The sequence below is a fragment of the Trachinotus anak genome, unplaced genomic scaffold (genome assembly GCF_046630095.1).
Source record: "Trachinotus anak isolate AG129_WGS33_773 ecotype Australia unplaced genomic scaffold, CSIRO_AGI_Tana_v1 ptg000032l, whole genome shotgun sequence".
Lineage (NCBI taxonomy): Eukaryota > Metazoa > Chordata > Actinopteri > Carangiformes > Carangidae > Trachinotus > Trachinotus anak.
This window is the reverse complement of record NW_027273883.1, coordinates 8764076-8781080: the sequence shown is the minus strand read 5'-3', so window position 1 is coordinate 8781080 and position 17005 is coordinate 8764076. Positions and strand designations below refer to the sequence as shown.

The following is a 17005-nucleotide window of genomic DNA, read 5'->3' as shown; positions in this document are numbered from 1 at the left end:
GTGCAAAGTGCATTTTGTATGATTTGGCTGGAGTGTGCAAATTCAATATAATGCTTGTAAATGCAAACATGGCGCTTTTGCTTTATGTAACGTTTGGATGCCAAGCGGTCTTCAGATCACCTCCTCTGTGTAGGCTGTACTCCTGGCCGACAGTTAATGGGGTCATTTATCTGACAGTTTTGTATAGGGTTGTACAGCACACAGTCTAAATCTTATGGCTCTGCTTGCCAGCACAACCTTTTTAGAAATTAGCAGAGAACCGGGGCTATTGAATAACAGCTTCTTTGTAGAGACTGCACTCAAAATAGTGAAAAGAGACATTACTGTTCATTTATTTTCTGCCATTTTAAGTCCAGCTCATGTGTGGTTTGGATGTGCATAAAGCAATCATATTGTCCGTGCTTCTTCACTATTACACTACTACGTTATCTGACCACGGCTTTCAATTTAACATTAGAGTAAAACAAAAGTGAGACTGGGGGGGGATTAATTGAAATGGCAGGGAGCACCACATTTGCACAGCAGCTGCCCAAGGCCTCTCTGATGGCAATCTTAGGAGAAACACTCCAAGATGGAAACACTAGAGAGTGCGTTTGACATTTTAATGCACAAGAAACAGCACTTAGACAAGCCAACACTGGTCAAAAATACCCTCTCATTGTTCATCAGTTCAAATGTCTAATTGCTTAACTAAGAGGAGAATTAGTGGAATGATGGCTGGAGAGGACTCCATTAGGAAGCTGATTCATGATTAACCACTAGTCCTGCTCAGTATCTGATTAAAATAGACTGTATTACCAAATATTTCTTCAGCATGTGATTAGACTAAAGTGTATCTATCTCTTGAGCAATATACATGTCACTCAGTTAAATCTTTCTGCATTTCTTTTCACTATCAGAATTAAGAGTAGAAGGTTCCAGTGTTGTGGACCATTTTACTTATCTGTTTTTGAAGAAAAAAAAGGTTATTTCTACTGTCATTAGCACTTTCTACTAAATCTCTCATCAAAGTAACAGCTATGCCACATTTCGAAGCGATACTATCTGGAGTCTAAGGGATCCAATTCTACTCAGCTGAACACTCGGAATGAAGAAAGAAAAAGATTTTTTCCAATTATATAAATACATTTTAAAAGAGGGAAAGTAGTGACATTTAACATGTTTTATCTCAGCATCTGCCTCAGAAAATGACTTGTGCAATAATAAAGGTGTGAAGCATTTTCAGCAGGTGTCAAACTAAATGGCAGAGATATGGAAAGATGCTTGCTTTAAGGTTTCAGTCCTCACATTCTCAAACATGACATTTTATACCCTCTGAAAAATATTTTAGTGTATCGTTGGTCACCTTTAACTACAAAGTATATTAGAAATAGTTCAGGGGATTTCTAAAGGTAAGACCTTAAAACCAACTCCAGTTTATTTAAAAATGTTTTGATATGACATTTCATAAAAGACTGAAGTTTTTACATTTATAAAAACAAGTAAAAATTCTGCTTATAAAGAAGTGGAAATTTATGGATGGGTGGTCACATTGTTCCCTACATGACTGTACAGAAAAGTCACATTATTAAAGCTGCACTCGTCAATGTTTTTGTGTGAACAATGACTCAAAGGACTGTGTGATGTGACAGCTGTTGCTCGCCATGATTAACCCACAAGGAAACTTTCAACCAACTCTGCAGTCCCCCTCAGCTATACCAAGCTTTTTAGTGTTTTTCAACTCATTGTTTTGGTTTTATTTGCAGCAGCTTTAGTGTTTATTCCTAAGGTTGCTCTGTATTTGCTGTATCTGTAAATGAGCAATTATCTGCTAATGTGTCCATCATATCAACTTCACAGTGTATGGTAATAATAAGTCAAGGTTGTGTTTAAAGCTTTTTCCACTTTGGCAAGTGGCCCAAAAAAGACAAAAAAAAAAAAAAAAAACAATCAGTGCTGCTTTAAGTACTGCTCTGTAGAACTGGTGTCCTAATGCAGTCATCAATAGTTTTGCTACTCCAAACCAAAGGTGGAAGTCTAAAATAGCTGTAACTCTCAGAATAGCTCTCAAGCTAATGTGATTCAGTTTTTGAGATTATTCTTAAGGAAGGAACAGTGTTCTAAAAAGATAAAGACAAGATCATTCTCAAGTCACATAAGTTTTGCAACTTTGATGTCATTGTGATTGGTCGATTTAAAGAAGCGATCTGATTGGTCCATTTAAAGCTGCGTTCTGATTGGTCGCTTATAAGAAGCGATCTGATTGGTCGATTTAAAGAAGCGTTCTGATTGGTCGATTTAAAGAAGCGATCTGATTGGTCCATTTAAAGCTGCGTTCTGATTGGTCGCTTATAAGAAGCGATCTGATTGGCCGATTTAAAGATGCGATCTGATTGGTCGATTTAAAGAATCTTTCTGATTGGTCGATTTAAAGAAGCTTTCTGATTGGTCGCTTATAAGAAGCGATCTGATTGGTCGATTTAAAGCTGCGATCCGATTGGTCGATTTAAAGCTGTGATCTGATTCGTCGCTTATAAGAAGCGTTGTGATTGGTTGATTTAAAGAAGTCAACATGTCTCATTTCCAGGTTCAGTCCATACGAATGGTACGACGCCCATCCTTGTAACCCGGGATCAGATGTAGTGGAGAACAACTTCACCCTCCTCAACAGCTTCTGGTTTGGAGTCGGTTCCTTAATGCAACAAGGTATGGTGGCGCACACATCCCCTTCCTTGTCAAAAACAATACTGTCACGCCACCCTCTTTTCCTGTGCACTGCTAGCTCCCACTTTCCGCCTCTTTAACTGACAAGCTCCATGATTTCCATTCCTTGACTGTTTCATAAGACATTTACCTGTCAAGAACAACTGCGGTGCTCAGTCTTACATGACAAAGGAAGGCTGTTGTCACCTGCCTGCTGTTCAAAAAGGGAAGAGTAAGTGCCAGACACTTGTCAGAGAATGGCAGGTAAGGATGGAAAACATTGCTGCATTTATTTGCCCATAACGCAGTCGCTGGCCCTGCAAGAGCTTTCTGAGTATTGGGACAAAAAGGGTAACTTGAGGTACATGTCTGACAAATGCCAGCTGTCAGCAATGCTACAGCTGAGCTGGTGTGATGTTTTCAGCGCTGTAAGAACTGCACCCACTATAGAGAATCTATACGTAATACATATATTTATAGCGACAGAATAAAAGCAACACTTTCTTCTTTCAGCAGAAGAACCCTGCATGTATTACTAGACTTCCCATTGCAGATTTAATTCCACCTTTTGACTGAAAAACCATAGGGATACAAATAGTTTTTCACTTGCTAGGTGTCCCTTAAAGGGATAGGTAAGCAAATGAAGGCCCAGAAATAACCTAATGAAGTCAACTGGAGGAAAAAGACCCAAGTAATAAAATGTTTAACCTCAATGTAACAAGACAAATCAAGGAGGCTCAGTGAGACTTGGGAGTGGATCTGTGCCCGTAAGGATAGCAAACACATTCAGCAATTCATTAAGCACAGAAGCTCGGCAGCACTCTTGTGAAACTGCAAAGCAGCTCTGCCAATTTGCCAGTGCAGGCAGAGGGTTCCGAGTGTAGCAGCAGTGTGCCGAGAGGGAGGGAGAGGAGAGAGAGAATCATAACAAAATGAGCTAGTTAGTAGCCTATATTATTGAACTAAACAGGGGAGAATTCTTCTTATAATTGGTACTGTGGCTCAGTGTTGTCTGTCAATGCCTGAGCTCCTGTGTTTCTCATATTTGCAGTAGCTGACTAAAGCAGCTGCTGCAAATCAGCTCTTATTCATAGATCCCTAAAAAAATAAAAAAATAAAAAAAATCACGCTGGGATTTCAAAGTTAATGGGGTTCATGTGTGCTCTCATGCAGATTTATCTGTATTACGATTTTTGTTTTTTTCATGTTGCATAACAGATTTTCAAATTTCACTTCACAGTGATATTGAACATTGAGCAACTAATCCTGGCTTTCTGTGTCACCCATTTGTCCTACAGTACCTTGTAACACATGCTGCACGGTGGTATCTGCAGCGAGGTATATTTTGTCTGTGTCACATAAACAGACATCCCTTGCTTGTCTGCCAAGCACAGTGACAGCAGCTGAGACGGAAGCCATTTCCTTGACATGTTTAAAATGCAAATGGATGTGTTTGAGGGGATCCAAAAAAAATCTGCCAGCTTGTCTGTGGGAGGGAGGTGTCATAGACAACACAAAGAACACAAAATATGAGGAGGTGCAAAAGCAAACACTTTGTGTACTTCAAATGCATTCCTGAGGGTCTCAGTAGGCTTAGGCTCACAACAAACATATGTCTGATCATTTCCATAAATTGGTTTCCCTATATAAAATAATTTTTGAAAGTATGTTTGAGTTATGAGTTGATTTATTCCCAATCCTCTCATTCTCTCTAGCATTATTCCTTTCATTTTCTATCTGTAGGTTTAAGCCTAAAGTAATATATTCATTTGGTTCTTCATGTAAGATCTAATTTGTGGTGGCATTTTATCTATGGTTAAGAAACTGGAGGTGTGACTTTGTCCCTTCTTGAGATTCAGATCAAGATTTACTTGCACTGGAATAAACATTTCCATTCTCAAGTGTTATTACTTTAAAGCAATTAACAACTAGTAAAAGCCCCCACCTCTGAGGGGGAAATATTTGCGAAATAACTCCATAGAGAGAATGCTAAGTGTAGGTAATTGTCCTCATGGGAAAGCCCAGTTCTCTCATGTTAAGGTGAGGCATTGCTAGTGGGGAGAAAACTGGGGGGTCATGTTTAGCACAATGCACTACTTGTTCCACAGAGAACATTTTTTTCTTCTCCCCCAGACTGACAACTGAAAAAGCATCATTACATGCAAAACAGTCTGTTCATTTATTCAAAGAAGTAGTTCAGTGTCAGAGTGAATTCATTATGATCTCCTCTTAAGTGATGTGGTGTGCTGTGGTGTTAGCAGTAGCTACAGACACAGTGTGGCCACTATGTTAACTACACATCATAGTATTTGCGGATGTTGTGACTTAGATGTCACACTGACGACATGAATAGCTTAACTGCAAATATTTACTGTCGAAACAGCAAATGGGAACGGAAAGACTCAAAACTCCATATTCATCTTGACATATAAATCATAAGACTACATGATAATGTAAATGTAACAGCAGTTCAAAATGCAACATCGCAGTTTTCTCTCCGACCCAAACTAAAATTATCTTAAAATTTCATAAAGTCTCATTAATACACAAGTTCTCTGAAACCACTTTTGGACTATCTTCTGACAAATGTAAATTTTAAAGACTGTAGTTACCAAACAACAATATTACCACTATATTTATATTTCATTTAAAAACCAGATGGAAAACATTTTTTTTTCTCTCCTTAGCACAAACAGACTATGAGTAAAGTTAGAAAACACTCCTACAGAAATTGTCAAATGTTTAATGACAATATGGTCATTTGTTACTAATGCCAAACACAATGCCAACTTCCTATAAGCTAAAGGAAGCTCCCTCCGCTTAACTGTACTAATACTCACTTTGTAAAATTGTAAAATTTGGCTTGTTTTCTCATGAGGATATGTCAGTGTTAACTATGTAACATTATAAAATTTCCTCTACTGTGTACATACCGACTCCGGTGCATTTTTCCCGCACTGCTGTACTGCAAGCAAAGGCAAAAGTTAGCAGGTCTCATATTCAGAATTTTTATGTGCATTTTTATTCCTGTATAAACTGACAAAATAATGTACATTAAGAAACAATTGATGTTTGTTATTGTTAGCAAATACGAGCTGTGGTGAGCTTATGTTGACTATGCTGCATTAGTTTACTTAGCATAACATTGACATCGTCATAGCTTGTGTGATGTGTATCTCCCTCAAATTCCCCGATCTTTCAGGAAATATTCGTATTCATTCATTTTTTTTCTGAGAGTAAGATCATTAGATTAGCCACTGTATGTGTCAGGTAATCCTAAATATGAAGCTGGAGCTGACATAAACACTAGCCTGACTCTTTGTATGAAACAGTAAAATATAACTTAACACACGTAAAGATCCTGTTATTCTAACTTCCTTCGCAGGTCTTTTGATCATCTTGATTTTTTGTACTTTTTCTCATATATTGTTCACTGACACACTTTTAATGTAAATGATAAACAAATAATAATATTGCATCTTAGGGCTTTCTTATTTATTATTCCAAATTTCCAAACCTGGTTACAAATTTAACAAATTTTATTTGCCAAGACAAATTCCACAATATTATTTGCACTTGTTTAGTAACATTATGTATAATTGTACCCAACTACTTACAGCATTCATGTGAATGAGCAGTGCAGCAGTCAGTGAGATAGATGAGATGTTTGGGTTACTGAAACAGTATCAGTATTGTCTTCCCTGAAAGAATATTTATATTTCCTTGGTTTACAAGACACGAGTCCTTCAAGGAAATGTATGGCATATTGACACCATTTTATTTCCCTGGCACCGTATGACTGATATGCTTTCTGTATTTATTAGTGTTTTGATGCAGGGCCATATACTGCTCCCTGCTGACAACAGCGCTTTATAGTGTGGAATTCAATTGAGTTACCCGTTGCTTCGCTTCATTTTTAGTGCAACCACAGAATGCATCTGGATCTTCCCTCTCCAAAGTCACACTGAATTAAGGGATACTGCTGTCTTTCCTTGTTTGTAACCATGTAGTCTATGTCAAACCACAAAGGACAAATACAATCAAATTTGGTAGAAGAGGTTAAAGAGCTGACCACTCTGCCCCCCTTCTGTGAGCTTGTTACTCTTCAGAATTGCCCTCATAAATCTTCTCAGTAAAGTAACAGAGTGCACAAAGCACAAGGGTATTTTAAAGGTTGTCAGAGATGAGATATAAAGTAACTTTAACACCAGTCAGTGAGCCATTGTAAACATAGTATTACTCAGCAAAGGACCACTCAAAGTCAAGGCTGATGCAGAGGTGTATCGTCACTCTGGCTTGGCACTATATCTTGATTTTTTTTCTTTTTCCATTTATTTATACAGGCTGCGTTGATTTGTTTGCAAAATACACTCTTGTGTACATCTAGCAAAGCTGGTGAGATGACATGACAGAAACATGGTAGGAAAACAGTGTGAATTTAAATTGTTTCAGTTACATGTGACTTGTCAAAAAAGAAACTCATTAACAGGGGCACTGCAAAATTTAGCTCATTTGATCTGACATACCACATCCTACAGTAATGCTGTTTTTATAGATGTGCTCTTTGTATGTCAACCAGTTCACCCAAACTAATTTCAGACAAAAGATGCAGTAATGGAGGAGGATCAACTGCTATTAATCCTCAATGGATAAATCTAAATTGGTAACTTAATTCCGGCAGTCTTTCATCAACAGAAAGCTGTTAAGTGTAATTACAGTCCTGAGCAGTTGCCTAATTGAGTATAACTCAGGCTCTTAGAGAGACTGTTTGAATTGTATGGGAGTGCTACCGTATCCTCCCTGTTGAAGTGATAATAATAAATGCAGCGTACCTATACTGGACTTGCACAACTTTCTATATTCGCTCATTAAGGGTTTTTGATGTATATTGTATTTTCATTTACAAGACGGCCACAAGCATTTCCTAAACCTAACCGAGTAGTTTTTATGCCGAAACTCAACCAAAACATGAGTCAATCATGTTTCTTATTGTAACCATCAGAACAAAGGTCCAGTAAACCTGCTGTGTCGTATCAGGTGGTAGGGTCAAACAACCTAGATGGTTGCTCAGGTTGGAAGGATTTGTTAAAATAAAATCAGTCATCTGCAACAAACCTATGAGGTTTGAGAGACTACACCGTGGAATCTATTGCGGTCAACTCTCACAGGTTACTTGAACTGGGAAAGGCGTTCCCACCTAATGTAGAACCCTGGGCAACATACAGTCGTACAGGTCTGATCTGCCCATTAGTGTGGAGTATGACTAACCTGCCAAACTGGCTTCATTTTCTGCTTCCTCACTGACTGTACCTTGATGAACACCAGTGGCACTGCCAGAAACATTTGGAGGCAAATTAACAAAAATGCAAGCCATCATGTTAAATTCAGTTACAGTGTTGGCAGGTACAATTTAATCTAGTTAACTGCTTAATACTAATACTCTCTCACTTTGTGGCACCTACAGGCTCAGAACTGATGCCCAAAGCCCTGTCGACCAGGATCATCGGTGGGATCTGGTGGTTCTTCACGCTCATCATTATATCATCCTATACGGCTAATTTAGCAGCTTTTCTCACGGTGGAGAGAATGGACTCGCCTGTGGACTCAGCTGATGACATCGCCAAGCAGACAAAGATTGAGTATGGTGTTGTCAAAGATGGCGCAACCATGTCCTTCTTCAAGGTACAGTGCAAACATTAATGAGCAGTAATGATTGAGTCAGGTTTTTTTTTTTTTTTTTTTTTTAATCTATTTGATAGATTTCATATTTAGTAGTATAGTTATATAGTTTCATATTTAATTTAATTACTGTCGATATTACACAGATATAAAACAATATGTCAACCACAATATTGTTGCTGAAATTGGTTTATTTTTTTACAATGTGAAAACAATCATACAGTAATAATATTGTAAAATATGTGAAATGTGGCAAGTTGTTGAATCTGAAACTATATAGAAGGCTTATGTTTCCAAAGGAAAAAAAAAATCAATACCATTCAAAAAGAGATTTTATATATATACATTTCCAGTTAGATCTTAATCCCACAGCAAAAGCAAATTCTTCAGCTTCTCCACTTCTCCACACTGTTTGATGTGTTCCTCCATAATGATTTTTTTATTCCAAAGTTTCAGCGTTTGCCTACAGGGTCTTTGACTTTATTTCATTATTTTGAGTTTTGCTTTAGATGCTGCTGCTGGTGCAGAATAACACATGTAACAGAGTTACAGTTTCTCCGAGTAAGAAAATGAAAACACTGCACATTTCTATTGAAGATAGTCCATAAGTTTATGACATTCAATAGAAAAAAAAAGGATTCTTCCAGGGCATCTGTCTGCCCTAGTTTTTATGCCCACAAAAATTATAGTTGAGCTCATAAATACTGTATGCTTCATTGTTGAGTTTGCTGAATGGTGTATAAACTAGATCCCCCAGCTTTGATTATGTAACTGGGCTTAGGATTCTTGCTGATATCATATGCATTTAAAACAATAGAGATTTTTTGGAGTATCTGTTTATCTAAAAAAAAAAAAAAAATATATATATATATATATATATATATATATATATATATATATATAATACAATAGGATTGCTTACTCATTGCTCTGCATCTCACAATTATTAAATGTGGTGTAGTGATAAATAGTGCGCCTGGATCCAACTCAACTTGTTGACCCTCAGTTCCGTCGAATAGCTATGTAAAAGGAAGTTATTTTAGATCGTTTTGTGTACTTCGATAAATTGTAGTTGTGATTGTCGCATCATAAATAGAAGGAGACACAGGTGCCTAATTACCTCATCAGAGCTGCAAGGCTCAAGTGCCCTCTGCTCCCCCTTGCTCTTACAGAAAGGCCTAATGATGTCGACTCAATGAGGCAGAGAAGCATGATAAATACTGAGGAGACCGGGGGGTAGATAAAGGCTTTGCAGATGTATGTAGCTGGATGGATCGGGTCCTAAACTTATGTTACGGTGAAATACTAAACCCTCCCCTGACACATGTAAGCCCTTTTCAGATATTTGAATGCTTAGATATTCACCTAGAATTCATAGAACTGTAGTTACAAGCAGTATTTAATTCTCATTTTAATGTTTATACTTGCTGGTAACAGTTCACTCAGGCAACCAACAGTATTTACTGGATTTTCTCTGGAAAATAATTAAAATAACTGCTAAATTAAAGATCAAAGTGTAATGAAGTGATTGTACATGTAATTCAACTGGACTGAAAACTAACTCAAATGAATTAAGTTACTCTTTTAGTCAAGACCATTATACTGTAGTTGTCTCCTGAGATACGACTCCAAATCTGCATCCTGACCCCAAAAGACTCATAGTATAATGCAAACTTCTACTAGATACATGAATTTTCACCAGCAAGCAAATGTATTAGTGATGCCTGGCGAGATACAAGAAGACACAGGGCTGCTGTTCAAGTCAGCGTGTCAGTGGCTTAATGAAACGCTTGAAACAAACAAGTCGCATTAGAAACATAATCAGAGGTTTGTTACCACTGGTGGCCAGGAGGTTGTTGTGTCACCTAAAAGCCCTCTTATGAGGAGCTGTTGTTTTGTTAAATTGCATATTATATTAAGAGCACTGAAGGGTACATGTAAGCAAGTCAACTGCCTCCAAGGAATGAAGTTTTCGCCTACTGCTGAAAGGTTGAAAGAAATTGCTGGATGCAGTTGCATGCCATTTTGCACTTAACAGAGAGACGGGATCTAAAGTGAAGCGTTCTTTATTGTGACACCTCATTTGAAATACACATTACATTACTGTTTTGCAAACCAGAGTCAGCAGTCCTAAGTTGTAATATGGTTGATTTTGTCTTCTGACAAAACCATGTCTTCTCCTACTAATGAGGCTGTAGCTACAAAACTTTGGAACTCTCTCCCATTGGATCTATGATCTGCGAATACTAAGGACCCATTTGTTTAAATATGTTTTGTTAAATATATTTGTTCTGTTTTTTTAGTTTTTATTTGTTTTATTATTATCATTTGTATTATTATACTTTTATCATGAAGCACTTTGTGACATCTGTTCTTGAAAAGTGCTATGGGACTACAATTTCAAAAAGAAAAAAAAATAAAGAAAAAAAAAAACATGCCAAATTCCCAACACTTGTATTACATCCTAATTGGTGCTTTTAAGTTTCAATATCGCACTATCATGTCACAGTTTTAGGTAACCAACACTGCACTTCCACTGGAGTTATATATAATAGAGGGCTTCTTATAATAGCATCTTTCACAATTTGAAATGGCTTATAGTCTTTAGACAGTAATTATCTAAGATTAGACATGGCATAAATGCGACCCCATATAAAATTGCATGAAATACCACATAGCCTGATGCAAGACTAATGGAGAGGCATTCTATTATTGCAGCTTCAGTAGCACTTATGAGAATAGATATGCACAAAGCTTCAATTTACTCCCCTTTAATCCTGTGACGACGGAGATCTGTAGGAGTAATCACATAAATCTATTTGTTCCCTGGCTATAGAATCTGGACATATTAGAGAATGCTGTCAGTTGCTGCAAATGTGTCATCTTTGACAATTGCTAATCAGCCTTTCAAAGAATCCCCATAGGTGTAAAGTTATTCAGCCATTCATCTGGGTGATTTGATGGTTAGCAGTACTTACTGATTCAAAACCTCGGGCTATAACATTTGAAAGTTATTTTGTTCATGCCCACCCCTTTCTTGGTGGTGAAAGCATTGTATATTTTTCAACTACTTTTTCCTCACCTGCAGCAAAGGAGACTGTTCAAATTATGTTCAAAGGCACATTTTTTATTTTAAATGGGCTCTTTCCATCTCTTACAGAAATCTAAAGTTTCTACTTTTGAGAAGATGTGGGCCTTCATGAGCAGCAGGCCAAGCACATCACTGGTGAAGTCTATTGAGGACGGGATTCAAAGGGTGCTGAAGTCAGACTATGCCCTCATTATGGAGTCCACCACTATCGATTACATCACTAAGAGGAACTGTAATCTGACACAGGTGGGAGGGCTCATCGACAGCAAAGGCTATGGCATCGGCACTCCCCTCGGTAAGACCTGCGTATGCATTTGAGAACCAAGTAAAAAAAAAAAAAAAATCCATGCCCTCTTTATAAGTTATGTGTTGCCTTTTGAAGGATGAGTGTGAAGGACTGCTTTTTAGACAACGCAGCAGCACAAGATGTTTTTTGAGCTACTAGTCAGACTGAATGCCACTACGTGTTTATGAACCTTATTATCACAGAATCCAGCTGGCATTTCTTCCAAAATAAAACAGGCCTTATGTTGCTTTCAGGCTCCCCGTACAGGGACAAAATCTCCATAGCAATCCTAAGCATCTTGGAGGATGGGCGCCTACACATGCTGAAGGAGAAGTGGTGGAGTGGGAGCAGCTGCTTGGATGGAGAGCGTCGCGAGACAGGCCCCATGGGTATCCAGAACCTGGGTGGTATATTCATTGTGCTGGCATCTGGCCTAGTGCTGTCTGTTTTTGTGGCGATTGCTGAATTCATCTACAAGCTAAGGAAGACTGCAGAACGTGAACAGGTATGTGTCCCCATAAATCACATACAGAATGCCATATTATCTTAATTTGATCTTTACTATGTGGTTTGGATGGATGGAAAATTAATCTAACATTAATTTAATTACACTCCACTTGGATTTCAGTTTATTTTACCCTTGATTTTAGCAAAGAAGTTGCTAACCGTGCCTGTTTTGTTATGATACTTGCCACATAGCCTCTAAACCAAAGCTGTGCTCTATTCATGGCTTTTAGTTCAAACATGTTATAAAAGGATTTGCATGCCTTTAGCTAATCCCTAGGAGTACTTGGCCATAACACTACAACATTTACTTATTTTAACAGGCATAATTGCAAATTGGAGCATAGAGAATTAATCCATTATTAGTCATTGGAGATGTCAGAATAGCACAAACTCTTTACTGCTGTAAATCACTAATTTGACTCATGCTAAGTGAGTAGTTGCATGCATGCTCATGCATAACACTTGTTCACTCTTTTTGACAGAGCAGCAATAAAGAACTGTGTGCAGGCTACATGTAGCGGTGCTGTCATTGCTGACAGCCACGGACGCACATGTGTACACACATATACAAGCAGTAGCATTAACTCAACGTGAATGTTTTGTTCTAAATGCATTTTGCGCTCTTTAGACTGTCGACACTCTCTGCTGTCAGAACACTTTAAAGCTAAGGCATTTACCCCCCCGTCCCCTTCCCCTCTTCTCCTTCTTGCTCCCCTCCCCGCATCCTCCCTTTTTGCCCAGAGGTCTTTGTGCAGTGCCATGGTGGACGAGATCAGACTGTCGTTCACCTGCGAGAGGCGGGTGAAACACAAGCCCCAGCCTCCAGTCATGGTGAAGACGGATGCAGTGATCAACATGCACGCCTACAACGACCGACGACTCCCAGGAAAGGACAACATGAGCTGCAGCACTGGGATGACTCCTGTGTTCCCATGACAATGTGTTCCCCCCAGGGCAAGAACCTCATGAGTAATGTGTCAGGGGCAGTGCCAGAGACTAGAGACAATGGCATAGATGGGATCACCAGATACACCATTAACCACAGTGACATAGGGACACTAACAAAACATGGGCAACTCAAAATGGCAGCATCAGCCACACAGGTATGACAACATTCACCACTGTAATCCTAACCACAAGAGGTAAAAGAGATATTCGAGGGAGGTTCTGGGAAAAACGGTACACCCAAAATAATCAGTTTGAAGTCTGATGTTTACGTGCGCAACTCAAAAACACAAGAAAATACACATCATTCAAGGAATCCTCATTCCATGACAAGACTGAGAATTTTATTGGACTGAAATAGGACAAAGGCTTTGATGAGAATGGCAATAAATGACAGATTTACAAGAGGACAAGGAAGAGCAGTTTTCATTGGAGATCAGTTTTGTCACACATGAAAATTATGAAATCTTACCTTTATCCTGTTGATTTACACAAACTCCTGAATTGCCTTTGAGAGCAGAAAATAATGTTACCTCAAACATGTTGTCGAGGCTTATATGGTTACCTGAGTCATGAGCTGCAGGATACGAGAAAGGATCTCTTGAAAGCATGGTTCACAGGGACGTCTACGATAACCAGTAAGAGTACTTGTTCACCATCTGCAGTATTGTCACTGGTGGAAACCCATTTTAAAAAAAAAAAAAAAAAAAAAAAAAACACAACTGTTCAGCAGTAAATTTAAGTTTGTTGAAGTTGTGATGTGTAATGAACTATACTGTTGCACACAAGCAAATAACCATTGATGCAAAACAAAGCTGCAACGGGAAGACATTCATATAAAAAACGAGATTCCGCCATGGACTATTGGATCACAGTGTTATGGGACTGGATTTATTTGACCAGAAGTCAATTTTATTTTAAAAAATGATTTTGTACATGATAAAATTCTAATCATTTTAATTGCCAAAGACCTGACCATTCAACAGAACAATATACAGACCAGGATGAGCCAGGACTGCTCACTTAGCTTGTTAGAGAACATTTCATGTTTGATGCAAAGTAAATTGGAGTGGTTTAAATGTGACTACAAAGGGATCTTACCATAACAGTTTTTTTCCCCCTAACCATGCAAGGTAAGATGTAGTGGGATAATTGCAGTTGGCACAGTCACGGCATGTTTTTGCGGGTGTTGCAAACGCCTCCCCTAAAAACATTGTTAACACTGTAATGTAAAATAATCCATGCTAAAAACATACAATAAAGAAGACTAACGGCAGAACTTCCTGATCCAATGCCTATTGTAAAACAGAACTTTGGTCCTGTGTCAAAAAGCATGTGAACAATAACACATGAATCAGTTCCAAAAGTCCAGATGCGTCAATTAAATGGTAGCAGGGTATAGAATGGGATGGAAGGCATCAGATCAGGTATTTGTGTTTATATCTTAGCTTCATTAAAACAAATTGTAAGGCACAGAGACAAAAGGTAAGAGACTGTGACCTTAAAACTAAAGTGAATTTCTTTAGTGCATTAAATTGTGACATATCTATCAAACTCTGTGCTGGTCTTCATCCTTGTGTGGCTACAGCACCATTGAATGTCCCGAGTACTTCTGAACAAATTTTTAAACAATCACTTAATTTTTCAGGTGTGATCTATAGGCTTTTGGCAGGAAACTGGTCATTTCGCAACATGAGTTTTATGAAAACTGGCAAAGGGTTTGGTTTAAAACGAGAAAAGATGCTGAAGGTCATCTCAGATTTTTTTTTTTTTCTTTTGCATTACCCAATGTGAACATATACTTGTAGTGTGTGACTTGCTGAAAGAATGTGGTGAATAGATGGTGAATAGACAGAAGGCAGATGATGATTTTGTGTGTTCCTGTTAATACCTATCAAGCAAGTGTCTGTCTTCAACAAGTGTCATGCTGTATGAAGATTCGAGGAGCCTGTGAGCTGCTGTCACCTGGGAGCTGAACAAACAGCAAACCTCTGTGAGGTTTTCGTTGTCGATACGTTGAGACAAAAAAAAAAAATCCTAACTATCTATGATTCAAGGAAACTCCAATCTGTAAAACTTAGCATTGGTTTGGTAGAGATTCACAGTATAATCGTTTATCGATTCCCTTCTGCAAAGTAGAATATGTAGATAAGATCAGCAGGAGAAAATGTATTTTGCTAAATTTATACTGTTATAAATGAATTCTGTTAACAGTGAAATATGTTATAGATGATATTTATTTCATTAGAGAGGTCACTTTAACCTACTTCCTCACTTTACCCCAGTTCCAAAGCCCCAAAACTCTGTTTATTTATTTAATGAAAATACATTATATTATGGTGCATTGGATTACTGTCATCCAAATGGGAAAAATGTATGTAAATCTCCTTTTATGATGGCTAATATATTTCTACAAGGTGAACATGAAATGGAAATGTTGAACTTCCCTAAGAATTTAGGGGACACTCCCTTAGAGTAGGGTTTTATCTTATGTAACTTGACCTTTACTCCCCTTGAAAATCCAATTAGGACCTGGTCTAAAGTATGGCCGCAGCTGATACGTGGTTATACTGTATTACTGTTACCCTCATGTGTACTGTAGCTTTTCATGCAGGTGATTCAAAGACTCAAGTTTGCTTGTAATTCACTTCTGTAATATGTGAAAAGAATTGAAAACATCATAATCAAAATTAGTTGGAATTACAACAGGGTTTCTGATTTGGCTGATTCAGTCAGTTTGGTTACTGAATATATATATCTTTTTATAAATTAATGTGAATAATAATGTCATTTTACACAAAATTGTATGAAATGTGAGAGAAAAGTAATGCAAAATGTAAGCTACATAACCTGTGTTCCATTAGCAGTGTGTGAGTTTTGATTTTCCAGCAGTCATGACGGTATGCCTTTTTATGGACACCTTTTCTTTTCAGTTGCACAGCTTCTATCATTTGGCAGAAAACCTCTCAAACAATACGATAAATATGTTGGTGCCAACCAGGGTTTTCTTTGTGGACATGCAGAATTTCTATGAATATAGTTTTTGTAAGGTTTTGTAAAAAAAAAAGGAAAAAAAAGATTTTGTTTTCCTAGTAACTGTATGTGTTAATAGAACATTAAAATAACCGGCATCTGAGTAAAACATGGGGATTCAATTCAACAAAATGTTATAGAAAAGCTACTGAATTATTTTCTTTTTAACACACTGTGAATAATTCAATTGTACAGTTTGCTGTATGGGTTATATGAAGTTTTAAATAAAAAATACAAACTATTCCTATCTCCTAAGGCTTACAGTTAAGATATTATTAGCAATGCTGTGTTCATTTTTGTCTGATATGAGGTAGCTAACACCTGCCTATTGAACTGAGTTAATTTAGAAAGCTTACACTAAAGTAAATATTAGCACTGACTAAATTGTAAAACCCATTTCATGCTGATTTCCAAATTACCAACATGATAAGATCAGGATATGCCATAATTATTAACAAATACGTTTTGTTGGCTATTGTACCAGATGTCAAATATGAGAACTAATGCAGACATGTCTTCACAAAAATATAAACATGTATCACTTAAAAAAGAGGTGGCATTATGTGACTGAAATCAAGCTACAAGGACATACAGTAGGGTAAACAACATAAACCCTGACTCTATAACACCAAGATTAATATCCACATTGTATTTGGTCACAGTTATTACTCAGGTTAAACAAAGCACAACAGATAATGCCATGCCACTCACCATTAGATGTATTAGACAGATGTGAAAATAGATGGGAGATAGTTAGCAAGATACAGGTCAGTAATGGAATA

At 37.6% G+C, this 17005-nt stretch overlaps 1 protein-coding gene across 3 annotated transcripts in view; it reads left to right on the top strand.

Moving 5' to 3' along the window:
* The window catches only part of grik3 (glutamate ionotropic receptor kainate type subunit 3), a 97984-nt gene extending 81514 nt beyond the window's left edge, over positions 1–16470 (top strand). For 2 of the 3 annotated variants that reach the window (XM_071468769.1, XM_071468768.1), the window contains 5 exons: positions 2567–2685; positions 8147–8364; positions 11522–11747; positions 11993–12243; positions 12987–16470. In XM_071468769.1, the coding sequence (XP_071324870.1) occupies positions 2567–2685; positions 8147–8364; positions 11522–11747; positions 11993–12243; positions 12987–13181 (1009 nt within the window). In that variant the 3' untranslated portion in view covers positions 13182–16470. The remainder of the gene's footprint in view (positions 1–2566; positions 2686–8146; positions 8365–11521; positions 11748–11992; positions 12244–12986) is intronic. The other variant, XM_071468770.1, reaches the window with a different exon arrangement.
* The last annotated feature ends 535 nt before the right edge of the window (positions 16471–17005 follow it).